Below are 27,366 nucleotides of genomic sequence, written 5' to 3' on the forward strand. Positions count from 1 at the left end.
ACGGTAGCTCGCTTCCCCATGGCTTCAGTTTGAAGTGTCGGGACTTATCGTTGAAGTTTGACAATGTGGTCCTCACAGTTCTTATCCTAATTTTTATGAGTAACCTTTGCAGCATTAGCTTCATTCAAAAAAATTATGTTAGAAAAGGGAAAGCTAAATATTTGGAATAACTTAATATATATATGTTTGAATAAATTATTTTAATTGAAAAGAAAAATAAATTTTGAATTATAATGCTAAACTTAAGATTATAGAAAAATAAAATTTATGATATTATATTTATTAATTTTGAATTATAGCGTTTTAATTAAAAAAGTATCATCTTAAATTTTAATATAATTAAATTTTAACACCGTCATATAATTTATAGCGTATTTTAATTTTAAATTTTAACACTATTAAATTATTAAATTTATTCAATAATATATCTTTTATTATTTCATTTTGCATTTCAAGTTTTATATGAGGATTAACTTTTCAAATTGAAATCTTAAAAAAAATATTTATATATTATTTAATATCAATTAAAATTGATATATTTAGTTATCAATGAGCTTTTATATTTATTTAAGTTAAATAGAGCATATTGTTTAATAGGTAAATTTTTTTAATTGATTTTCTATTTTGGATAGAATTAAATTAAAATTATATTTGACTCTGATCATTTAAAATTGAAAAGTTGAAGGATTGTCCTATAAAATTAAATTATTATATGTTAAACAATGACAAACATTCTCCATTTATATAAAAAATCAACAAACGAGTGCACTAACATTTTTTTTGAATAAACTTTTCTATATATTTTATAGGATTCTTAAATTCGGTGTACTGAAGATTAACATTAGAAAGCTCAATGTTCTCTGTTGCTGTTGCTGCATGTAATTTGAACGACGGTGAGCATTTTTTATGATTCTCGAATATTCTCGAAGTTGACATCGCTGATTTTAATTTTTGATGGTATTCGAAAAAAGTTATAATATTTTAGAATAATTGTAATACATATACATATATAAATTCTCTTTTTTACGAAAAAATAAAAATTAAAAGAATTATCTTGCGATTGCATAAGTTTCATATGCGGTACATTTAATCTATAATAATGGGATTGTCAACATTTTGCATGACGATATCCTCAAAATGGATATTCGATGCAATGCAAGCCAAGTCTTAATTCTCACATTATTATCAGTGTCGTATATTTTGCAATTGTTTACATAAATTCTAGACACAAGTTTTTTCTTTTTGTACTTTCGTAAATTTTCAACACTAATATTATATCCATATTCGCACCTTACGTTTGTGATTCGTATTTGTTAGCTCCCTTGACTAATGGGGATGCAATCACCACCAGTAATAATGTTTGAATTAATAATGTTGATTTCCCCCGATCATCCAATGTGAATTTCATATGTGTTGAGACTTTGCCGCAGCGCTTTCACCGAAAACCTCACTAAAAATTAAAGTTTTATCGAGGACATTGATATAAAACTGCTTGCTATTTTTAGAAGTTGTGTCCTCAACTATGCTTTTAATGATGAAGTCAAACCTTAGATTTTAATACATTTTTGATAAAACAGTTATATAAAGAAAACATAATTAGTATTATTGTGTAGGGGTTTATAAATGACCATTAAAATATCATAAAATGTAAAAGATAATTTCCTAAAAAAGATTTTTATGAAATAAAAATAAGTTAAGATATTGTTTGTTTGGTAAAAATAACATCTATTTAAAAAATATTTTTCATGAAAAAAATTTAATAAAATAATTTATTTTTATTGTTTAATTTTAATTTAAAAAATAAAATTTATTAACAAAATTCTGAATTTTTTTTTTCCTCTCATATAAAGGGAACACAAGTACAAAAAAACAGAAATTTGGGAGGACTATTATCTGTCAAAAGGGAGGAAAAAGAAAACCTAAATAAACCAAAAAAGCAAAAATGGGATTTACAACGACAATACACATATATATACATACAGGCTAAAACTAAATGAGACTCTTGAGACTTCGAGTTCCTCCTATTGCCTCTTCCCTGCAAGTTGAAGTTCTAGATAGCGAAGGTAACTCCTTCAGATTTGAGATTCTTTCACATTCCTTGCAGTATGAACTCATACATCTAATGCACACAAATATTGGCGGAATTTTATCACAATTATTAATCCCAGCACACCTAGTATGTTGCCAAACCCCACAGGCATCACAAGCCAACATTTTCTCTCCATCATCATCCTTGGCCCCACACATACAATCAACTGTCCACCTCTCTTTTCCTCTTTCCGTTCTAAATTGGCTATTGGCATGTCTTGATGGGCATGTCCCTTTAATCTTTATTGACCCACTTGTTCCAACAAGGAATTTTACTGTAATTGAATCTTCTAAAGCTCCATATTCAACCAGTTCATGAGCTTCAAACCTCTTAAACATCACATATACTTCTTGAAAAGCTTTAGCTGCTTCTTTCTTAAGATCAGTCACAGTAGCATTTAAAGGTAAGATTATCAGTTCTGGAGGTATGGCTGGGTCATCTTTAGCATGATCTGAAAGCTCTACATGACACAATAGATGAATGGCAAATGAATCATTTAGCTTCATTTTGTCAGGTCTGTATTCCTTCATAAATTGTTTGCAATCAATAAGCTTGGTTGCTGCATCAATCACATTTTCCCTCATCACTTGAGATCCAAAGTTTACGGTGGTATCAGGATTGAGCAAGGAATCAAGTAAAAATTTCAAATCACGTTTGACATCCTCTTTCAACGGATGGATTTTGTCCAACCCATTCCCATAATAAATGGAACTAACTGGCGTGAGCCTGTTGACAGAGAGAAAAATGATGATATTCATTTATTCAGAAAATTTATTCCAAAAGATTACAAATTAAATCTGTGATTGCTTCAATTACCTGTATTCAGCATCACCAGAATTAGGATTGCATCGGACCTGAACTACCATGCTGTTAGCTGCCAACTTTCCCCTCAGGTGTTTAATGCAATAATCAAGAAGCTCTGGAGATGCTTTTTTATACATGACACCCTTAAGAGCACGCCTTGAAACCCAATTGCTCTCACCAGATGCTGCCAACACCTTCATCATAGCTTGTTGAACACATTCGACATTGTGTCTAGTCCATGCACACAATGTCTTTGAAGTACTAGATGCTAAGTTCTCTGGTGTTTTAGGCAATAATGGCTCATTACTCTCATGGATTAGCCTCAATAAAAAGGAGCAAAGGTCCCTTAGTGTAAGGATTTCTGCGTCTGACAAAGATTGGTAAAAAGAAATAACAGCCTGCAAACGCGTTCTAGGCCTTCGTCTCTGAAACAAAAGCGGAGCTAAGGGCACATTTGAGAGAGTTTCCACCGCTTTCTGGTAAGAATCAGGCGTGAGCGCATAGCTTCCACTTTGAAATTCATAGCCCCAATTACCATACCATGAATGACCTTTGGTGATGGCATGCAGCAACCTATACTCCATCCCATATTTTCTTGACACATCCATAACCGATACTTTCCTGTACAGCAGCATAAGTTTACAATGATACCGTAGTGGAGTACAGAGCATATCAGCTTAAGTTTGTTTCTCTTGCTACCATTAAATCATTGAAAGAATTTAAATTTCATTAGTTTTTACACTTCCATATTTTTTTCAGCAATCTATTTCACGGTATAGCTGCCAACAAAGTTAATTTAAATTGCCCATCTGCAAATAAATTTGATTAAAAAAATGCAGTTGTAGTAGACTTGCAGTTCTAAGCGCTTATGGTGACTAATAGAAGGCAGAAGCAATAAGAGTTAAACAGATTAATGTCGCTAATGTGGCTTAAATTTTAGATATATTTTTTAAGGACTAATTGCGATTCAACTCGAAAAGTCCACACTAAGAGACAAGTGTGTACACCTAATACCCTGTGTTTGTTTCCACAATTACAATTTGTAAAGGAAAACATAATCTATGATGAGGGACACATGCGCATAAATGTGATTATTATGCTTTGAGGTTTTAAATCATTGCATTTTTCACCACTCTTGGATTTCAAAATTACAGTGCTTCTATATTTACTATATAGAAATCTGATAGCAGATCAAAGTCCTATTCAATACTGCGATTTTAAAGACTTGGAACCCCAATTAAAGATCCCAATCACCAAAAAGAGTCACTAAATACTGTGAATGAAGCGTGAAGAAAGGTAAACCTGACAGCAAGAGTAGCACAGAGCCTATCCCAGAAGTCCACTATATGAGAACCAGTGAGAATATTGGAACCACCTTCTCTGCCGTTAACCCGAAGAAGGTGGCCAAAGCCATTGGAGTGGACAACACCATGCAATAGATGAGTGTGATCTTCAAATTGGGAAAGAACCCAGTCTTCAACATGGTTACCAGTATCACACCACTTGCACCTACGACACCATTATCATAAAAATAAGTAAAAGCATAGAATTTGACAAGCCATACTCATAAAGTTAAGCAAACTGGTTACTGATGAAGGATTTCTCACCTTGATTCTGACACATGCAACAGATTGCTGCATTTCGAACACAAATATTCATGTTCATCTATGCTGCTTCTTGTAGCTCGAATTATGAAATGGTATCGCTTTCTGCATACCGGATGACCACTCCAACCTTTTCTTTCGCCGGGCAAAACCAAAACCCACAGGCATATTAGCTCCGGATTTTTTATATGTTTTTTTTCTTCAATTCTTCTAAAATAGTCGTTATACTAATAATAAATAAATAAATAAATATGAGAGAGAGACACACCAACCACTCGGCACTGATTGCAGTAGGGGGATCTGGAACTTCCGAGAACATCCTCTTCCACAATATCAAGCACCACCACCACCGGCGAGACATCCGAACCTTCCAACAGATCTCCGACCCGAAAGACGATCTGCCACCTAAGTAGGCATGAGAAAAGAGGAGGGGAAGTAACGCGCGCATGGTGGGAGAGAAACAGTTTTATCGCCTCCCGGAATGGTTTGGTCAAGTCTTCATCCGGCGCCGGTCCTTCAGGGAACGTGAAGAAGTCGTAGAGATCGGCGGTCACTCTGTTCCTCTTGGTCCTCTTTAACGGCCTGTCGTTCAGCACCATGGGTCCGTTGAGTTATGCGACGTCGCGTTTCGTAATCGTTCGTGTCGTGCGAGTTGGATATGTAAATTACAGACACAAAAGCAGAGTATATTACTATATATAGCCAAAGGAAAGAGGGATTTTGGATTGAGGTTTTGGCGGTCCGAAGCTTTTCCTTTTAAAATTTTAGGTACGGAGCTTTGGCGGCTCAGCGCTGTTCCATGTCGGTTTTGGATTTGGAAATTATATATATGAAAAAGAAAATATAGGCAAAAGCCCATCTTACCCTACCAATAGTCATATACGGTTGGGGATCAAATAAATTATTAAATTAAATTAAATAAATCTTTTAAATTTTTAAAATATCATAAATAAATTCTTAGAAAGACATATAAGCAGTTTAAATTTTAAAAATAGATGAATAAACTTTTTAATATTTTAAACTATATTTAAAAATATTATTTTATAACTTGCTTCTAATTTATCGTAATCATGAAAATTTTATATTGCATGGGTCCTAATTCGTTATCCATTGTGTATCTGTCTTGCAATAAAACAGGATGTATGTGCTATATTCGGAAGCAGATTGATAAGTTTCCTTTTTTTTTAATGGTTTAAAAGGGTTTTTTATGGATTAATTGTATTTGTCATGGTTAGAATTGATAAATTTTTATGGTGTAATTAAGAGAGAGTATTATAAAAAATTATTCTTATTTAATATAAGATTTTTATTACTAAATACATAAAATAATATATATTTATATATTTCTGAAATAGGGAGATTTGATATATTTCTATAATAGTTAAAAAATTCTTTAATTCATAGAATCATACTATATATGTTTTAGATTCTCTATTACAAATATAAAATTCTTTACATTATGAGATAATCCAATTTCAATAAAAAAAGTATCCTTTAAAGTTTTGTATTCGTAAATGTAAATTTTCATAGTCGAATAATATTAATTTTTTTATGTTATTTTCTTTTCTTTTCCAATGTCTTAATTTTTATAATCATAATTATCATTACTAATTTTATTATGATATAATAAAATATAACTTTTATTAAGAGATAAATATAGATTGAACTCTCGGTATATTTTTAAATAAATAATGAAGCAAAAAAATAATAAATCTTCGATAAGAAGTGATATCGCAGAAATTATATTGATGACATAGTCAGAATGAAACTGTGATATAATTGATTAATGAACCCTTAAAATTAAATAAGAGAAATATATAATAGTTTATTTAGTCAAATCAACATATAAGCATAGTACTTATAGTACTTATAAGTACCAAAATAAAAAGTTAGCTCCTCCTATCTTATTTTTTCAATTTATAAGCTGAACTTATAAATTCAACAAGCATTATAAACAAACAAATAAGCTTATTTTTAAATTTTTTTAAATTTTATAAGTTCATTTCACTAGTTTATAAGTTAAGTCCAACGCGCCTTAATCGTTCACTAGGCACAATTGGACCAAATTCTTAATATTATGAGAAACAATATTTTGAACAAATGTCATAAAAGAATTGATTTTTTTTTTCATTCATCTTAAAAAAAAAATCAAAAGCGTGATGAAAAAAGAGTGCCATTAGAATATTTATTCTACGCAATAATATGAGATAATATGATCGGTCACTAATTCATTACGATCGCTAAATTTTAATTTATTTTAAAAATATTATCAATATTTAAATATTTATATGAAAGAGTTACTCAAATAAAATTTCCGTCAATCTTTAGTGAAATATATATATATGACTCATCCTAGATAATTTAAAATATTAATAAAAAAAAATATTTGTCATATAAGATATAAATAGAAAAAAATATCTTTTTGGCCACTTAGATAAAGTTATAAAAACTGTCTCTTATACTTCTTCATTGAAAATTGTAGAAAATTCATTCAAATGAAATAAAAATTTTCCAAACAAATCCATATGATAACGCATAAAAAAATGTGAAAAATGAGTCTTTTCATTTTTTTCAAGCTATTCTATCTAAATCTTTTTATTTGTTTTTAATGAAAAAACTAAAAATTATTTATTTTTTATTAATTAAAATTTAATTCATTAAAAATACTATAAAATTACCTATTTTAAATAAAAATATCCTTAAATATTATCTTCTATTATAAAAATTACCTATAGTAAAAGAAGTTATAATAACTATTGCATTCAACTCTCCTTAATTTCATTAATACAATTTGTTTCTTTTTTCTTTCTAAAAAACTAATAAGATTGTGTTGTTTTAATTTTTTAATCACATCAAATTAAAAAAAAAAAAAAAAACACTAATGCAAGTGGTCTTTATTAATTACTACCTGCTCTCATATTTTATAATATCTATGCATCTTTTTTATATTTATTTTACATATTTAAGTGAGGTAACTATCTTCTTTATAAAATTAATTAAATATTTTTTAATTAAAAATATATTAATAGAATTTATAAAAAATATAGTGTAATAATTAATCTATAATTATTATTTTTTAATAGGATAATTGTATAATTAAAATAATAAATATATTATTAATGTTTTATATAGTCATATATATAAACTATAAAATAAAAAATATATTTAAGTTTAAGTAGTGTCCCAAGTAGTAAAATTTAAAAATTTAGAGATTAAAAAATTGTAGTAATTTAAAAAAAGTTTATTATTATTATTTTAAGTCATGTAATTATGCGTTTTATTGGAAAATCTACTAACATTTCACCTGAATCACTATTTTAAGAAAATATTTAAATATTGATAATTTTTTTGAAATAAATTAAAATTCAGTGATTACAATAAATAATAACCAAAATTTAGTGACTATGAGTGAAAATTACCTAAATTATTACTTAAAATATATTAACTAAAATTTATTAAATATTATATTCTATAATGAAAATTTGAAAATATAATAATAAGATAATTAATAATGATAGGTTCCGATCAGGTCTGGAAAATTTGAGTTCAAATTATATTTTACTTAGGGTGAGAATGAACTCCAGTTTCAAATTGTGTAACTGAAAGTATTTAAATATGTGAAAAAAAATTAACTCTCTTATTTTCTGGCACTCGTACAAAAACAGGGGCGTAGATATAAGAGAAATAAACAAAGATAGATAAGCAACTAATCCATTAGTACTTTTGTAACTTCCAAATAGCAAGCTTGAAGATGTGTCCCATTTCCACATCGCATGGCTGTGCATGCCCACCTGCTTGACCAGGACTTTCTCATCCTATGTTTCCACTTCAGTTCAAGTAGCGAGAATTCATTTAGGCACACGTTGGAACCTGCATGGTGGCCTATCATTACCCTCCCTGTCAACCACGATCTTGCCTTCAAGGTTGAGTCCAGTGAAGGTGTTGTTGATGAGTTGGGCATCTTCCCACGTTGCGTCTTTAATAAGTAGGTTCATCCAACTGGTATCTAGAATTGCTTGGGGTTGCAAGATCATGTCACCATCTTTGATCATACATGGTAGTGTGATGCTGGATGTAATACTGTTTGATATTTTTTCTTGAGGAGAGAGACTTGAAAAATAGGATGAAATTTGAGCATCTTCAGGTAGCTGAAGTTTGTATGCGACTTGCCCAAGTCATTCAATAACCTAATAAGGCCCATAAAATTTACTAGCAAGTTTCCGATATGCTCTCTTAAAAAGATCGTTGTCTATATGAGTGGAGTTTAAGGACTACCCAGTCATCGACTTGGAACTCCACATTTTGATGCTTACTATCTATGATCTGCTGCATATGATTGTTTGTGGCTAATAGGTTACTTATAAGTTATTTTAGGAGTGCTTCCCATATGCCTTTGGTATAATGTGGGAAGGTGGGTAGTGGTCATCCATATAAAGCCTAGAAATGTGACATCTTAATTTAAGCATGATAAGACATATTATACCAATATTCTGTCTATGATAAAAACGAAAATATAACTATATTTTCATGGATTTTGATAACAAAACACCTGAGGTACTGCTCAGAGACATTCATTAGTAACTTCATTTTGACCGTCAGTTTGAGGGTGGTAAGTGGAGCTCATCTTCAATTGAGTGTCAGATCTATTAAAGAACTCTTACTAAAAATGACTCATAAAAATGGGATCTCGGTCACTTATGATGGTTTGTGCTCTACCATGTAGTTTAACAACACCTTCAATAAATTTCTTAGCTATTATTTTGTTGGAATATGAATGAGAAAGGACAGTAAAATGACTTGAATTATTGAGTCTTTCAACCACGACTAATATTGAATTTTTACCATTCGAAGTTGGTAGTTTGTTGATGAAATCCATTGAAATATCATCTTATTCACGACATAAAATAGGTAGAAGTTAAAGTAGTATTGCTGATGATAAAGTCTCGGCTTTCATTCATTAACATACTTCACAAGACCCTTCATATTCTTTGATGAACCGGTGTATGGATGGCCAATAAAATTATTGGGCTAGCCTTTTATATGTACGTTGTACCCTCAAATGTCCCCGAATCAATGAATCATGGTATTCGAACAAAGCTAACAAGAGCTACTTAATGATAGTGGACTGCGGTGGCATGACAACTATCTTTGTAAAGGATAAATCCGTTGCAAAGGATGTACAATTGTACAGGTGTCTCAATAGCTAATTTGGCATTTTTCTGCATACATGGATGAAGCTTCCCTTTTTGCTTAATACTTTGTTGAAGTGAAGTTTAGGGCACATAGAGAGCTTTAAGACTTGGGCTACCTGTTATCCAGGAGACTGCATGTGCAGCATTGTTCTCCTAGCTAAGAAATTTATTCTCATGGCATGAGCACTCACCCACTTCTGCTATTCGAAACGACTATGCATTATTCTAATATATGTTTAAGGCTTTGCTGATCGGTGTTAATATAGAACTTTCAACCTAGAAGATAAGGTCTCCAAGTTCTAATTGTATATAGAATGGCAATCATATCTTTAGTATAGACCAACCATGATTGCTTGGATACCCCTAATAATGGAATGGTATGCCCTTTTGGGTTACTACAACTCCAATTTCATTCCCTGAGGCATCTATTTGGATGATGAATGGTTCATTAAAATTAAACATAATAAAATCGGAGTTGTAGTCTGAAATGCATCTTCTTCATATGATAACCACCTAAATTGTCACTTTTTTAGGAGGTTGTTGAGTGCTCATGCTATGACTCCATAGTAGCGAACAAACTTGTGTTAGTAACTTGTAAGACCTAAAAAATTAAATAGGCTTTGGCCATTTTAGCATTATCACAATTTTTTTCGATCCACTTTCACTTCATTTGGAGTCAAAGTATGTCCTAACTCCTAAATATTATAATTTTTACATCCCAAAAATACAGTTGGTTATTATAAAACTGGTCATGCCTTAGTGTTTCAAAAGTTGTTTGCACATGTTCAAGATACATAATCTAATTGGGATGGTAAATTAAAGTAGATCCCTGTTCTTGTACTAAAGTATATGCGCATTTAAACTAATAAAGACCTTATGATAAAAATCACATCATGATTTCAGAACACTTAAAATTAATTTTTAGAACTGTATAGAAATATTTTATGTTATAGAAAAAATTAAAAAAATTAAATAAAAAACTATAAAACCAAATAAAAATAATTTATTCAAATAATAAAATTAATTAAATAACTGAATTAAGAAAAAGAAAAATTGAATTAAAAAAAAAAGTAAACTCCTCCCCATTTAATAATAATAATAGTAGTTTATTTTCTTTCTTTTTTTTTCTCTTTCTATTTAAATATTTTTCCTTTCAAAAACCTTAACTATAACTATTTTCTCTCCACTCTTCCTTGTGTCAGCCACATTTTACCCCTAACTCTTTACATTCTCTCAATTTTTCTCTAAGAAAATTAACAAAAAAGGTCTCCCTCCTCAAGTCTTCAAGCCACCTCCTTGGATTTCTTCTAATCTATTAAAACAAAATAATTTCATGGCATAAAAATAATTGTTTTATGTGTTCTTAAATTGATTTGAGTGTGTTAGATATTTTCTATATCAATTTTGTTGTGAAATTTGAGAGCTAACACAAATTCTATGCATGAAACCATGTGAGCAATTAAATTTATTTGGATTTTTATACCGATTGGGAAAAATTATAGTTCTCTAAATATTTTTTTTGATTTCTTCATGAAATTTTCTTTAATTTTCATATATTACTTGCATTTTTTTTTTATTTTTATTAAATTAGTTTTAAAATTTTTAAAGTTACAGAGGCAAATCTAAAATTTTAGTCTGTTACAATATATTGCTCAAAATTTCAAGGATCAATAACTTGATCTTTAGATCACTAAATGAAGTGATTTTTTAGCATAAAATCAAGTTTCAGAAGTGCATTATAATTTTTGTGCTTTAAATTTTTCATATTTCTATCTTAACATAGTACCATATTATAAGAAATACAAGTCTTTTCATAAAATTTTATAATTTTCTGAGTATATTGGCTATTTTTCATTGGACTTTGATTTCTAATGCTATAATTATTGACAATCAAGTGGAAATTTTCAGTAGGTCTAAGTTTTGTATTTTTTGTGTTTTTGGTTATTTATTTATGTTTTCTTATGTTTTGATCTTTTAATTCATTTTATTAACTTATTTTTTAGCATTAGAAATAATAGTGGAAGGTGGCTAGGGTTTTCTTTTGCTAGTTAGGACTAATCGAACCTTGCTTCCATAATTTAGAGATTTGGTTGGCTTTTTTTTAAATTTTTTTTTAAATTTATTTTTCTTAAATTTCTGATGTGAATAAATTATTTGATTATTGTAACTTCCTTAATTATTATTATTATTATCTCTTATCTCGTTTAATTTATTTTTGCCATATTTTAATTTATTTCTTATCATATTTTATTTTTCTTCTTTCGCATGCTATATTTAATTTAGTTTCTTTTCATATTTGCATAATTTTCTTCCTTATCTAATTTTATTATTTTTTTATGTCGGTGAATGTCTCTTCCCATATTAGAATAAATTTTTTGCCTAAATTTAAAAATAAAAAGTATTTCTTACCTTTTTTAAATATATTTATTTCTTAATTAAAAATATTTATTTCCATAATTAATTTATTTCTTTCCATTTTTAATTTATTTTTTTATGTTTAATTTATTTCTTTCCATATTTGAATTATTTTCTTTTCTTTTTTAATTGATTTTATTTTATTTTTATTTTTTTTCTTTTTCAATTATGGTAAATTGAATTATGGTAAAGAAAGCTTGAAGAAAAAAGATCTCATTCTCTTAATTTTTCTACTTTGGCCAAATAACACTTCTCCTTTTAGTGAGCAAGTTTCTTTTTTTGTTGAATTTATGGAGCATATAGTGAAAGCTCATTTAAACATGGAGGTCCATTGGAGTCCTTTGCAAAAGGTAAATAGACCTAAGGTGTAATACCCGGCTAGACTCCGGCATCGAAATTCCTATTTTTCCGGTGGAATCTCGGATGTCGGAAACCTCTAGAAAGGTAAAATATGTTTTTACAAAATATTTTTCATGTTTTTGATGGTTAACTGTGAGTTAAAATTTTAAAGAAAGGAAAAGAAAGAGAATGAAGGAAGAGCCCAGGTTCGGCCGCCAAACCTCATGTTTGGCCGCCGAACATGGGATGCATGCGGAGGCACGTTAGGCCCCCGAAAGTGGTCTGGCCAGCCACCTATAAAGGGGTCCCCTGTCCGAAATGGGCGAGTTTTCTCTCCCCATTTCCGGTCAAGGTGAGTCTCCGCCATCCCTTGTCAATCTTGTGTTCTTCCTTCAAGTCTCTCATGATTTTTATGAGTTTTAACTTGGTTTTGAAGATTTTAGAGCTAAAGATCAAGTTTTGAAGCTTGGAGACCTCAAAGGTTAGTTTCTCTACATCTCCAAGTTTGGATCGTCTTTCCTCTCGATCTTCAAGAGGTAAGAGTATATCCTCACCCTCTTCTATGTTTTAAACAAGTTTTATGAGGGGTTATGGGGTAGAAATGCATGTTTAGGTTAGTTGTTTGTTGTTAGGGTTAATGTTGAGTTTATGGATAATGTATGTTGTATGTGTATATGCTTTGTGTTGTTGTTGGGGTTTAGGATAGTTTGAGACCCCTATATGCTTATGTATGTGTGTATGCATGTTTTGGAAGTGTTGGATGTGAATGTGGGAAGTTGGGAGGCATTTATGCATAGGAGGCTGAGTTCTGCCATTTCTAAAAGAACTCAGGTTCGGCAGCCGAAGCCATGTTCGGCCGCCGAACCTGCCTGTGGTGGCATGTTTTGGCTGTTGAACCCTGCCCCCGAAAGTTGGACTTTCGGCTCTGGAGGGGAGTTTCGACCGCCGAAGGTGCCGCCGAAGGTGCATGAGTTTCGTCTCTGGAAGGGACTTTCGGCCGCCGAAGGTGCCGTCGAAAGTGGCTGAGTTTCGGCTTTGGAGGGACTTTCGGCCGCCGAACCTGCCGCTGAAAGTGCCCTGTTCAGCCTTCCTTTGCATGCTTTCTATGATTGTTTTAATGTGTTTTGGGGGGTTTTTGGGGAATTGTTTAGAGTCATGATAATGTAAGTTAGTCCCTCATTTGAGTCCACCTGTATAGGTTCGGACCCGAGGAACCGAGGACCCCAGCAGTGAGATAGCTGCTTCAGAGTCTTCTCAGAGTCAGCCTAAGGTGAGTAGAATGGAACTTTATGTTTTAAAGTAAATAATTTTTTAGCATGTTCATGCATCATGAATGCCATGTTATATACTAGGTTGTTGCATTAGAATTCATGAATATATTGCATTGCATAATATGATGTTGATGTGGATGGATGTTGAATGATCCAGTAGTCCTCGGTATGATATGATGATGATGATACGGTATGGAAGTCCAGTGAGGCCCATTCTACGCCCCTGGCACAGAGTAAGAGAAAGACCAGTGAGGCCCATTCTACGCCCCTGGCATATTAGAATGTTATGTTATATTATGTTAAGAGAAAGACCAGTGAGGCCCATTCTACGCCCCTGGCACCATTGGAATGTGTAGATGACTATTGGTGACAAGTCCATCCTTGATGTGAATTATTTGTGATGTGATGCATTCCATGAAAGCATATGTTTTAAATATAATGTTTTACTATTCTGCTCACTGGGCTCTAGTAGCTCACCCCTTTCCCTTAACCCTCAGGTTTGCAGGTTCGGGATAGGCAAGGAAGTCAGCAAGAGTAAAAATTATTGTGTATGTGATAGAGCATATTTTAGTCCATATTTTCATGATCTTATTGATGTTTATTTGCACCTATCCTACCTAATTTTGTGGTTTTAATTATGTCTTGCAAATATTAGGTGTGAAGAAACAAATTGGAGAAAATGCTCTTAAAAATGCCAAAGGAAACCAAAATTCAGCAACCTTCGGAAACACTTTCGGAAGCTAAAAACCAGTCACCTTCAGCGGCACTATCAGCGGCCGAAAGAGGACTCCAGAGACGAAACTCTACCACCTTCGGCCGCCGAACCTTGCGTCCAGAGCCGAAAGTCCAGCCTCCGAAACTCATTTTAGGCAGCCGAAAATCCCTCTCAACACTCTCTTTCCTCATTCAAGAAGCCATATCTCAAGTTGCCATATTTGAGGAGCCAAACAAGGGAAGTATTTTGAGATCCAAATCTTCAAGATTCACATTCAAATATTGGATTTCAAGATCAAGCTATTTAAGGAAGCCAAATCCAAAGATCACATGTTTCCCACTTAGTATCATGCACATTCAAAATTCAAAAGGAGGCTCCACCTTCCTTATTAGTGCATGGGCAGCCTCTTATCTCTTAAGGCAATATCTTGAAGACCTTGGATAGCAATTAAAAAGACCAAAGAGCCCCCACTTGCCCCCCATCACATCCATCTCGTTTTTGCCTTCACCCATGCACAAAGAAGGCACATATGGGACCAAGGGCACTTTGGACAGCCTCTAAAAGACTCATGGACTGCCACCAAACCCTAAGGAACCTCTCAAGATCTATTTAAAGGCTTCAAGAAGACAGGAAAGGCAGATTTTTATCCACCTCTCCTTCAAGAATTCGGCAAGGCTCTCCAAGCCTCTCCACACTTTGGTTCTTCATCTTCTTTCTTCTTTTCTTCTATTTTTCTGTTTTGGTTCAGCCATGAGTGGCTGAAACCCTTGTTTCTAGTTGAAGTTTGGTTGAAACTAAGGTTGTTTAAAAGGTTTTGAGATCTGAACATAAAGTGTTTGCTTTTGATTTATTCAATATTCATGCAATTGTGCTTTGATTCCAAGATTGCTTTGTTGTTTTGATCAAATTGGCCACTTGATTCTTGATTGCAAAGTTAATTGATTGTTGGTTAGGATATTTGTTAGTCCGTAATTGCTGGAAATATTCTGTCCATAGAACACTTGGTGTAAAAACCCAAGAAATTGTATGATCTAGCAACATCTCATGCGTTTGAGTAGTGTAACGACCCGGAAATCCGGACCGCTACCGGCGCTAGGATCCAGATCGACTTAAGGTCGCCGGGACCCGTAGCAAGCCTAACATACATCCTGTATAACTGGTATAATCCCATACATGATCAAACATAAGCATAAACTTTAAAACATAAAACTGTAAACTTCTTCTTTAACCCGTTTGACCTGTGTATGCACTATGACTGAACTCATAGAACCCCTAGGGTCAGCATATCCTTTGTCAAACGCGGTCCATCACGTAAAACGATATAAAATAAAACTCATGTATAAAGGGATTTACCAACTCGGGCCAAGCACAATACTATAACTCTGAACATATAACATAATAACATTATGCAATACAACTCTTTTTACATCAATACATAATCTTACATTACATCATGTCCACAACTATTCTATTACATAAACATGACCATGGACGTAACCTGCTGATCTCCTGACTATCTCTGAACCTGCAAACCTGGGGTTAGGGGAGAGGGGTGAGCTAAAAAGCCCAGTGAGCAGAAACTAAAAAAAACATTTGCTTTAATTCCTCCATTTTTAGGTATATTATTATTCATTTTATTATTATTATAATTCCTCCATTTTTAGGTATATTATTATTATTTAACTCTTTCTTATTCATGCTTTCATGAAATGCAACACATCACAGCTAATCACATAAAGGATGAATTTGTCACCACTAGCCCTCTACATATCATAACATGTCCAACTACACCAGGGGCGATTAGGCCTCACCTAGTGTTCGCTTGCATAACTCATATCATAACATGTCCGACTACACCAGGGGCGATTAGGCCTCACCTAGTGTTCGCTTACATAACATAGTACCAGGGGCGACCTGGTCTTTTCATCTCATATCATAGCATTATCATCATCATCATATACTATCATGGTGAGGGCTAGAGGATCATTCAACATTCATCCACATCAACAACATAATATGCAATGCATCATATTCGTGAATACTAATGCAATACAACCTACTACATATCATGGCATTTTATGATGCATGAACATGCTTAACATTTGATTTATTTGCTTTAAAATAAGAGAGTTGTGTTCCACTCACCTGTGACTAGCTCAGGGCCGACTCTGAAACGGCTGACACTACTAAACACCTCGGTTCCTCGGGTCCGATCCTACACAGGTGGACTCCAGTGAGGTGCCAAACATACTCTAAACAACTCATAAAAGACTACCCAAAAACCCCCTAAAACAACATAGAAGCATGCATAGAAAACACCCAAGAAAAGGCTGGGCAGGGCACTTTCGGCGGCACCTTCGGCGGCCGAAAGTCCCAGACAGAGACGAAAGTCAGGCAAGTTCGGCGGCACCTTCGGCGGCCGAACCTTCTCTCCAGAGACGAAAGTCAGGCACTTTCGGCGACCGAACATTACCTTCGGCGGTCGAAAGTCTGCTTTCAAGCCAAAACTCAACTTTCGGGGGCAAGGTTAGGCGGCCATTCCATTCATTCAAAGGCAGGTTCGGCGGCCGAAACCACCTTCGGCGGCCGAACCTGAGTTCTTCCCAGAAGGGCAGAACTCAGCTTCTCATGCATTGAAGCCTCCCAAACCTTCCAAACACCCCTAAAAACATGCATTAACTATTCTACAACATGCAACCAAGCACATAGGGGTCTCAAACTATCCTAAACCCCTACAACCTTACATACATCATACAAAAACACACATTTACAAAAAGGGGTAACATAAACCGAAAATAACCAAAATCCTCACATACTCTCTCCCATCATGCATACTCTCTCCCATATGCTCAAGGGGCTTGAAAACTAACTTAAACCCCAACACAAACATCACAAGAACAAACATTATCATACATTGGGCATAAAACCCACATAAACCCTAACATGCATATCTACCCATCAAAACCATCTTAAAACTTCATGAAACGTAAAGAAAAGCATAGATCCACACTTACCTCTTGAAGATCGAGGGTTGGTGCGACCCAAAACTTGAGATGTGGAGAACCCAAACTCTTAAAGTCTCCAAGCTCTCCAAACCTTGATCCAAGCTTTAAAACTCTTCAAAACAACCATATAGCTTATAAAACGTGAAGGATTTGAAGAAAAAGCAAGAAAACGACTAGAGGAGGACATGAACACACCTGAGCTCGAGAATGGGGAGAAATCTCGCCCATTTCCGGTCTGAGGGGTTTTTATAGGTGGCCAGCCAAACCTCCTTCGGCGGCCTAACGTGCATGCAAAACACCCCCATGTTCGGCGGCCGAACTTGAGGTTCGGCGGCCGAACCTGGTTTGTTCAAACATAGCTTTCGGAGGCCAAAAGCGCTCCCAAAACCAACTCATGTTCGGCGGCCGAACTTCACTTTCGGCGGCCGAACCTGGCAAAAACCTCCTTAGTCTTTTCTTTTCAAAACTCCCTTCTTTTTCATTTAAAACCATGAAATCAGTAAAATCATTTTAGAAAATCACATTTTACCCCTCTAGAAGACTCTGGCATCATCAAAATTCCATATTCCAACGGAGATTCCGCCGGAAGGTAGGGATTCCGATGCCGGAATCTAGCCGGGTATTACATTCTTCCCCCCTTTAAGAACATTCGTCCTCGAATGTTCAAACAAACAAACATGCATCGGCAAGCAAGCAACAAGCAAGCAAAACCTAAAAACCTCTCTTCAAAAAGAGAGACACGGTCATTGCTGGAGTATAAACTCTCGGTCTCCCCGGTGAACCTTTCATCTTAAGGTGATTCTAAGGGACTTTCACCATCGGGATTTCCTTGTTTCCACACTTTCTGACTTGTGTGTCTGCAGTCCGTACTAGCTGCTCAACATAGGAGAGATCCTTTATGATCTCCACCTCTGGTTCTTTCCAGAACCTCACTCGGACTCGACACTAACTCATATACCGTGGAAACATGGAAAAAAAACGAATGGATCTCTTCCATCAAAGTGGGCAAATCTAACTCGTGGGATACATTCCCAAATCCTTTGCAGGATTCCAAAGGGTCCAATGTATCTGAGAGCTAATTTACCTTTTCGCCCATAGCGAATCACCCTCTCTTTAGGAGACACCTCCAGCAAACCTCGACTTCCTCGAGAACCTCAACACGCTTCCGCCGTGCACTCTGACAAAACTCTTCTTCCCTTCTGAAACTCTACATGCCTCTTGCGGACAACTTCATACTCTCCTGCTGACTCACAGCAGTTCTGATTCTTCTCATCTTCTGACTATGCAGCTCTCACTCCTTTTCTCTGCCTCTGATTCTCCTCTCTTGACTCAAGATGTATTGCAAGCTCTTTCGATCTGTAAGGATCTGTCCACATACCTTATGCAGGTATCGCCTCCACATCTTGAGTGCAAGTATTACCATTGCCATCTCTGGACCATGTGTAAGATGATTCAACTCATGCTTCCTCAGCTACCTAGAAGCATAAGCAATCATTCTACCACTTTACATAACACACAACCTAGTCCCACACGGGACGCATCACAGGACACTGTGAAATCTTTATCACTGGCGGACAGAGCCACCACTGGTGCTGACATCAACATTTCCTTTGGCTCTTCCAAAGCCCTCTTCACTCTGAGTAGACCACACACCTTCTGGTTCTTCTTGATCCATCTGGCCATAGGAGCGGCAACTCTAGAGAAGTTCTAGATGAACCTCCGTTAGGTAACCTGCCCAACCCAAAAAAAGCTCTTGATCTTAGTCACTACAAGGGGCCTGGGCTAGTTAGCTACAACTTCAACTTTCTCAGGTCTACTTCACTTTTCTTTTCTCCGGCACACATGACCTAAGAAGGATATACTCCTCGACCAGAACTCACATTGGAGAACTAGGCATCCAAGCCATGTTCTCTCAGGATCTGCAATCCTGATTTCAGATGATGGGCATACTCTTCTGCATTTCTGGAACTCGCCGAGATACCGTCAATAAAGACAATAACGGAGTGCTCCAGAAACCGATTAAAACTCTGCTTATGAGATCCAAGAATGCTGTAGGGGCGTTCATTGACCCGAACGACACTCCTAGAAACTCATAGTGCCCATATCTGGTTCTAAACACTGTTCTCTACACATCTTCTTCCTTGATCTTAACTGATGGTACCTAGACTTCAGATCTATCTTGGAAAGGCAACTAGCTCCTGCTAGCCGGCTTAAAATAGACTGTCGATCCAAGGTAACAAACACTTGTTCTGGGTAGTGACTTTGTTCAACGACTAGTAGTCGATACAAAGTCCTTGGGATCCATCTTTCAACCTCGCAACAACACTGGAACACCCCTAGGCGAAGTGCTCAGTCAGATGGGAACCCTTAACTACCAACTCTTACAACTGATCCTTATAACTCTTCTAACTCTGTTGATACCATCCTGCGGGGAGGGATAGAGATTGATCCAATTCCATGCATTACTTCTATTTAAAAATCTATCTCCCTGACAGGTGGTAGTCCTGGGAACTCGTCTGGGGAAACATCTAAACTCTCTAACAATGGGCACTGAGGCGGGCTCCCTGACCTGACTGCTAAACTCTCTCTGAAGAGCTAGAACCCCTGACAACTTTTCCTGAACAACCTACGAGCCTATAGGGTTGATACTGAACCTCTAGGTATCCCTATTCTGTCCCCTCTAAGGACTACCTCTGATCCATCCTGACCTCTGAACCTGACTACCTTGTCTCTGCAGACTAGGTAGTACCACATGTAGAGGAACCAATCCAACCCTAGAATGACATCAAACAGTCAAATCTAGAACCACTAGGCCAGCTGGAAGGCATCTACTCACCACATATACTCTGAACTATACCGGCAGACTGACTCTGCCACAGATGGATCACACTTGGGTGCACTGACCCCAAGGGGATACTCTAACCCATAAGCTATCAACCCAACCTCACAAGGGCTCACAAGTAAACAAAGAAAGAGAAACATCAGGGTTCATGAAACAGACACACCAGAACATACCAGAATGAGATTACCTGATCCCATCGGGTTCGATGTGTTAGCCTCCTGCTGAGTCATGGCGAAGATCCGCGCTGGAGCTGATGGACCTTCCCCACGGGAACCTGCTGAAGAAGGGGCTGTCCCCCTGTCTCCGCCTCTACCACTGCCCTGAAACATGGACGGAGCTACTGGGTGAGCTACACTGCCCGAAACTGTCTGCTGGGACCGTGCCACCAAGGTCGCGGTGGGACACTCACGTGCCATGTGCCCCTCCTGTCCGCACCTGAAGCATGCTGTTGTCCCAATCAAACAGACTCCCTTGTGCTGCCTACCGCACCGTGTACATCTGGAGTTACCTGAACCAGAGCTCGAACCATCACCTAAACCCAGACCAGACTTTATCTGTTCCCAAAACTTGCTCTTCTTCGATCTTTTGAGGCCTCTGCCTCCCTTCTTACTCTTTGTGACAGCCTCGCTTAGAGGGGAGAGATCAACATCACTTGTCCCCGGGATTTTGGAACCCGAAGACTGTGCCACGTACTGTTTAACTGTCCCTTGGACAATGGCACTAGCCTCCATTCTCCGTGCCATATCCACTATAGCATGGAAGCTCTCCCTTTCTGCTGATTGAACCAACGAGGAATACCTGGAGTGAAGCTTCATAACATATCTCCTAGACTTCTTCAGGTCTATGTCAAGACCTTGTTCTGCAAACGGCAACAGCTCCAGGAACCTGTCCGTAAACTCCTCTACACTCATCTCTTCCGTCTGCCTTAGTTGCTCAAACTCGATCATCTTCAGTTCTCTGGAACTATCTGGAAAAGCCCATCCTGCAAACTCATTGGCAAACTGCTCCCAGGATAAGCTCTCCAACCTTGGGTCCACATAGTTTTTGAACCACTCCCTTGTCTTCTTGCATTTCAATGTGAACCCTGCCATCTGAATGGCTCTACTGTCACTTGCTCCCAACTCATCTGTTATCATCTTTACCGTTCTGAGGTACTCAAAAGGGTCATCACCTGTATCAAACTTGGGGGCATCCAACTTGAGGTAATCTGTCATCTTTACTTTACCCCCAACTGATGTACCAGGTTTGGGTATCCGGACATCAGGGACTATCGGTTCTGCTGGTGGAGGAGGAGGTGCAGCATTCCCTGGGTTAGGGTTTGCTGGAACTGAGAAGAAGGGTGAGGATGGAAACATGGGGTACTGTGGGAAAAAGGGAGGATAGGACATAAAGGTGGGATATGGGTTATAGCTGAAGAAATCCGACGTACCTCCCATCGGATACCCTGGCCCTTGCGGGTAGGGTGGATACTGCGGTGGAACAAAGCCCGAGGCCTGAGTGCCTCCTTGGGACTCTCCCATATCCTCTACTGACATACTCATGCCCAAACTACTATCTCTTCTTTGGTTATCCTCCTCTGTTTCCATCACATCCGCTGACATACCTTCATGAACTGATCTCCTCCGACCTGCATCAAAAGACCTTCTAAGGTCCCTTGATGTACTCTCCCGGATCGTCCTACAAGATCTTGCCCTCTGCAGAGCAGGGGGATGGGCATCCATGCCCTCATTCTCTGGCGGAGCTCCAGTCAATCTCGCAGATCGACGAGTTCCTCTCATCTTGACTTCTGAAAGCATAACATAGCACATAAACATTAGCATCTTATGGTTCATGTGGAAACACATGAACCTACCTCACATACATCACATGCATAGCATCACATTAATGCACATGCCTATCATCATGGCATTCCACATCATCATACAAGACAGGACTCCATATCCTATCCTAGTGGACATGATCTTCCTATTGTGCTTGCCTTACCATAACCTCTATGAGCCCGACACACTATAGGTCCGACCAAGTGAACCTAGGGCTCTGATACCACTCTGTAACGACCCGGAAATCCGGACCGCTACCGGCGCTAGGATCCAGATCGACTTAAGGTCGCCGGGACCCGTAGCAAGCCTAACATACATCCTGTATAACTGGTATAATCCCATACATGATCAAACATAAGCATAAACTTTAAAACATAAAACTGTAAACTTCTTCTTTAACCCGTTTGACCTGTGTATGCACTATGACTGAACTCATAGAACCCCTAGGGTCAGCATATCCTTTGTCAAACGCGGTCCATCACGTAAAACGATATAAAATAAAACTCATGTATAAAGGGATTTACCAACTCGGGCCAAGCACAATACTATAACTCTGAACATATAACATAATAACATTATGCAATACAACTCTTTTTACATCAATACATAATCTTACATTACATCATGTCCACAACTATTCTATTACATAAACATGACCATGGACGTAACCTGCTGATCTCCTGACTATCTCTGAACCTGCAAACCTGGGGTTAGGGGAGAGGGGTGAGCTAAAAAGCCCAGTGAGCAGAAACTAAAAAAAACATTTGCTTTAATTCCTCCATTTTTAGGTATATTATTATTCATTTTATTATTATTATAATTCCTCCATTTTTAGGTATATTATTATTATTTAACTCTTTCTTATTCATGCTTTCATGAAATGCAACACATCACAGCTAATCACATAAAGGATGAATTTGTCACCACTAGCCCTCTACATATCATAACATGTCCAACTACACCAGGGGCGATTAGGCCTCACCTAGTGTTCGCTTGCATAACTCATATCATAACATGTCCGACTACACCAGGGGCGATTAGGCCTCACCTAGTGTTCGCTTACATAACATAGTACCAGGGGCGACCTGGTCTTTTCATCTCATATCATAGCATTATCATCATCATCATATACTATCATGGTGAGGGCTAGAGGATCATTCAACATTCATCCACATCAACAACATAATATGCAATGCATCATATTCGTGAATACTAATGCAATACAACCTACTACATATCATGGCATTTTATGATGCATGAACATGCTTAACATTTGATTTATTTGCTTTAAAATAAGAGAGTTGTGTTCCACTCACCTGTGACTAGCTCAGGGCCGACTCTGAAACGGCTGACACTACTAAACACCTCGGTTCCTCGGGTCCGATCCTACACAGGTGGACTCCAGTGAGGTGCCAAACATACTCTAAACAACTCATAAAAGACTACCCAAAAACCCCCTAAAACAACATAGAAGCATGCATAGAAAACACCCAAGAAAAGGCTGGGCAGGGCACTTTCGGCGGCACCTTCGGCGGCCGAAAGTCCCAGACAGAGACGAAAGTCAGGCAAGTTCGGCGGCACCTTCGGCGGCCGAACCTTCTCTCCAGAGACGAAAGTCAGGCACTTTCGGCGACCGAACATTACCTTCGGCGGCCGAAAGTCTGCTTTCAAGCCAAAACTCAACTTTCGGGGGCAAGGTTAGGCGGCCATTCCATTCATTCAAAGGCAGGTTCGGCGGCCGAAACCACCTTCGGCGGCCGAACCTGAGTTCTTCCCAGAAGGGCAGAACTCAGCTTCTCATGCATTGAAGCCTCCCAAACCTTCCAAACACCCCTAAAAACATGCATTAACTATTCTACAACATGCAACCAAGCACATAGGGGTCTCAAACTATCCTAAACCCCTACAACCTTACATACATCATACAAAAACACACATTTACAAAAAGGGGTAACATAAACCGAAAATAACCAAAATCCTCACATACTCTCTCCCATCATGCATACTCTCTCCCATATGCTCAAGGGGCTTGAAAACTAACTTAAACCCCAACACAAACATCACAAGAACAAACATTATCATACATTGGGCATAAAACCCACATAAACCCTAACATGCATATCTACCCATCAAAACCATCTTAAAACTTCATGAAACGTAAAGAAAAGCATAGATCCACACTTACCTCTTGAAGATCGAGGGTTGGTGCGACCCAAAACTTGAGATGTGGAGAACCCAAACTCTTAAAGTCTCCAAGCTCTCCAAACCTTGATCCAAGCTTTAAAACTCTTCAAAACAACCATATAGCTTATAAAACGTGAAGGATTTGAAGAAAAAGCAAGAAAACGACTAGAGGAGGACATGAACACACCTGAGCTCGAGAATGGGGAGAAATCTCGCCCATTTCCGGTCTGAGGGGTTTTTATAGGTGGCCAGCCAAACCTCCTTCGGCGGCCTAACGTGCATGCAAAACACCCCCATGTTCGGCGGCCGAACTTGAGGTTCAGCGGCCGAACCTGGTTTGTTCAAACATAGCTTTCGGAGGCCAAAAGCGCTCCCAAAACCAACTCATGTTCGGCGGCCGAACTTCACTTTCGGCGGTCGAACCTGGCAAAAACCTCCTTAGTCTTTTCTTTTCAAAACTCCCTTCTTTTTCATTTAAAACCATGAAATCAGTAAAATCATTTTAGAAAATCACATTTTACCCCTCTAGAAGACTCTGGCATCATCAAAATTCCATATTCCAACGGAGATTCCGCCGGAAGGTAGGGATTCTGATGCCGGAATCTAGCCGGGTATTACAAGTAGGGTTTGGATCTTTCTTATTCTTCATGCAATTGGCAATTGTTTTGATGCCTTTGGCCCAAGGACGTTCCTTGGCAATTTGTTGATTAGTAATTGGTTAGAGGACGTTCCCTAATCAGTTTGTTCATAAGGAAAGACATGGTGGTGAGAAGCGTCTTCCACCCCCATAACCAACCTATTGAATCAATCAAGATAACCATGTTTCAATGATCAACCCAGACAACCAAAGTGGATCCATATCTTCAACTAGACTTTTCTCATATTGATTTCTTGTTTTATTTTGATTACTTACTGTTTTAATTGCTCACAATAGTTGTTAGTTAAATCAAATATCAAAACCCCCCTTTTTACTTTTATTGCACTTTACTTTCATTCAGCTTTCAATTACTTGCTTTCAATTGTGTTTTCACTTAGTTCTCTTGGTCTTGATTGAGAAAAATAAATAGGTAATCAATTCTCTGTGGATTCGATCCTTCACCACTATCTGCAGTTGTAAATTGTTGATAACGAAGAAGGTTATTTTTGACCGACTTCAACAACCGCACTGTCAGTATGTAATAGTTAGAGTGGACATGTATTGTAAAATGATTCTATACAATCTAATGTAAGGAATGCTTTAAGGTTTAGTATTGTGCTTGGCCCGAATAGTAATGTTATTTCCCTTGTACATGATCTTTTAATGAAATGCTTTTATGATGAGAAATGACAGTCCAAGCTTGATGTATGTTATGATAACCCACTAGAGCATTTGATGAGAGCTCTAGTCTGGGGTTTTATGTTTATGATGTTAGTGCATGCACAGGCTTGGAATATTGAAGGTTTTTAAATTTTATTGAAAATGGATGATCATGTATGGGAGGTTATCAGGTATATGACAGGTATAGGAGGCTTGCTACGGGTCCCAGCGGCCTTAAGCCAATCTGGATCCTAGCGTCGGTAGCAGTCCGAATTTCGGGTAGTTACAGATTGGTATCAGAGCCCTAGGTTCATATGGTCGGACCTAGAGAGTGTCGGGCTCATAGATGTTCTAGAAGGGCAAGCACAATAGGAAAATCATGTCCACTAGGATAGGATGTGGAGTCCTGTCTTGAATAATGATGTGAAATGCCATGATTTTATGCATGTGCATTAATGTTATGCTATGAATGTGATGCAGGTTCATGTGCTTCCACATGAACCAATTGATGCTAATGTTTTATGTGATGTGTTGTTTTTCAGTAAGCAGAATGAGAGGCACTCGTCGATCTGCACGATTGACTGGAGTACCACCAGAGAATGAGGGTATGGATGCCCGTCCCCCTGCATTGCCAATGGCAATGTCCTGCAGATCTAGCAGGGAGAGAGTGTCAAGGGACCCTAGAAGGTCTTTTGATGTAAGCAGAAGGGGAGCAGTTCAGGGAGGGGTGTCAACTGAGGGGGGTGATATGGATGTTGACCAGAGAAGGGATGGAAGTCTGGGTGTAAGCATGTCTGAAGAGGACATGGGAGAATCTCAAGGAGGCACTCAGGCCTCGGGGTTTGCTCAACCACCCCAATATCAACCCTTTCCACAGGGCCCCGGGTATTCGATGGGAGGTACATCGGATTACCCCAGCTTTAACTCTTATCTCTTTTTCATTCCTTACCCTTCTTTCTTTCCACCATACCCTCAGTACCCAATGTATCCACTCTCACCTTTCCCCCCAAATGTGACAAACCCTAATCAAGGGAATGTTGCACCTCCTCCACCACCCCCTGAACCTGTAGCCCCTGAAGTCCAAATACCTAAGCCTAGCTCATCTAGGGGGAGCAGAGTTAAGATGACTGATTACTTGAAGCTGGATGCTCCCAAGTTCAAGACGGGAGATGATCCTTTTGAGTACCTGAAAACAATGAAGATGATTATAGATGAGTTAGGGGCAGATGATAGTAGACCCAATGTATCCACCCTCAAATGCAAAAAGGCCCGTAAGTGGTTCAAGAACTATGTGGACCCTAGATTGGACAGTATGACTTGGGAGGAGTTTGCAAATGAATTTGCAAGATGGGCTTTCCCTGATAGCGCTAGGGAGCTAAAGAAGATTGAGTTTGAACAGCTTAGGCAGACAGAGGAGATGAGTGTAGATGAATTCACTGACAGATTCCTGGAGCTGTTGCCATTTGCAGGGCAAGCTTTTGACACAGACCTGAAGAAGTCTAGGAGGTATGTCATGAAGCTCCACTCCAGGTATTCCTCATTGATCCAATCAGCGGAGAGGGAGAGTTTCCATGCCATAGTGGATATGGCCCGAAAGATGAAGGCTAGTGCAATAATCGAAGGGAAAGTTAAGCAGTCAGTAGCACAGTTTTCGGGTTCCAAGACCCCAGGTGGGGGAAGTTGGATCCCTCTTCTCTGAGTGCAGCAGCTTCAGGCAGTAAGAGGTGGAGTAGTACCACTAAAAAGTCAAAGAAGAATAAGTTCCAGAATCGGTTGAAGTCCGGTCTGG

General features: G+C 37.4%; 1 protein-coding gene across 1 annotated transcript; it reads right to left on the reverse strand.

Moving 5' to 3' along the window:
- Nucleotides 1-1,868: 1,868 nt before the first annotated feature.
- On the reverse strand, nt 1,869-5,273 carry LOC110604624 (PHD finger protein At1g33420). The gene is made up of 5 exons (XM_021742881.2): nt 4,766-5,273; nt 4,501-4,627; nt 4,196-4,402; nt 2,906-3,514; nt 1,869-2,815 (listed from the first exon to the last, which is right to left on the reverse strand). The coding sequence occupies exons 1-5, from the start codon at nt 5,094-5,096 to the stop codon at nt 1,990-1,992; spliced, it is 2,100 nt and encodes a 699-aa protein (XP_021598573.1). The 5' UTR covers nt 5,097-5,273; the 3' UTR covers nt 1,869-1,989.
- Nucleotides 5,274-27,366: the final 22,093 nt, after the last annotated feature.

Source organism: Manihot esculenta, chromosome 17, assembly GCF_001659605.2.
Source record: "Manihot esculenta cultivar AM560-2 chromosome 17, M.esculenta_v8, whole genome shotgun sequence".
Taxonomy (NCBI): Eukaryota; Viridiplantae; Streptophyta; class Magnoliopsida; order Malpighiales; family Euphorbiaceae; genus Manihot; species Manihot esculenta.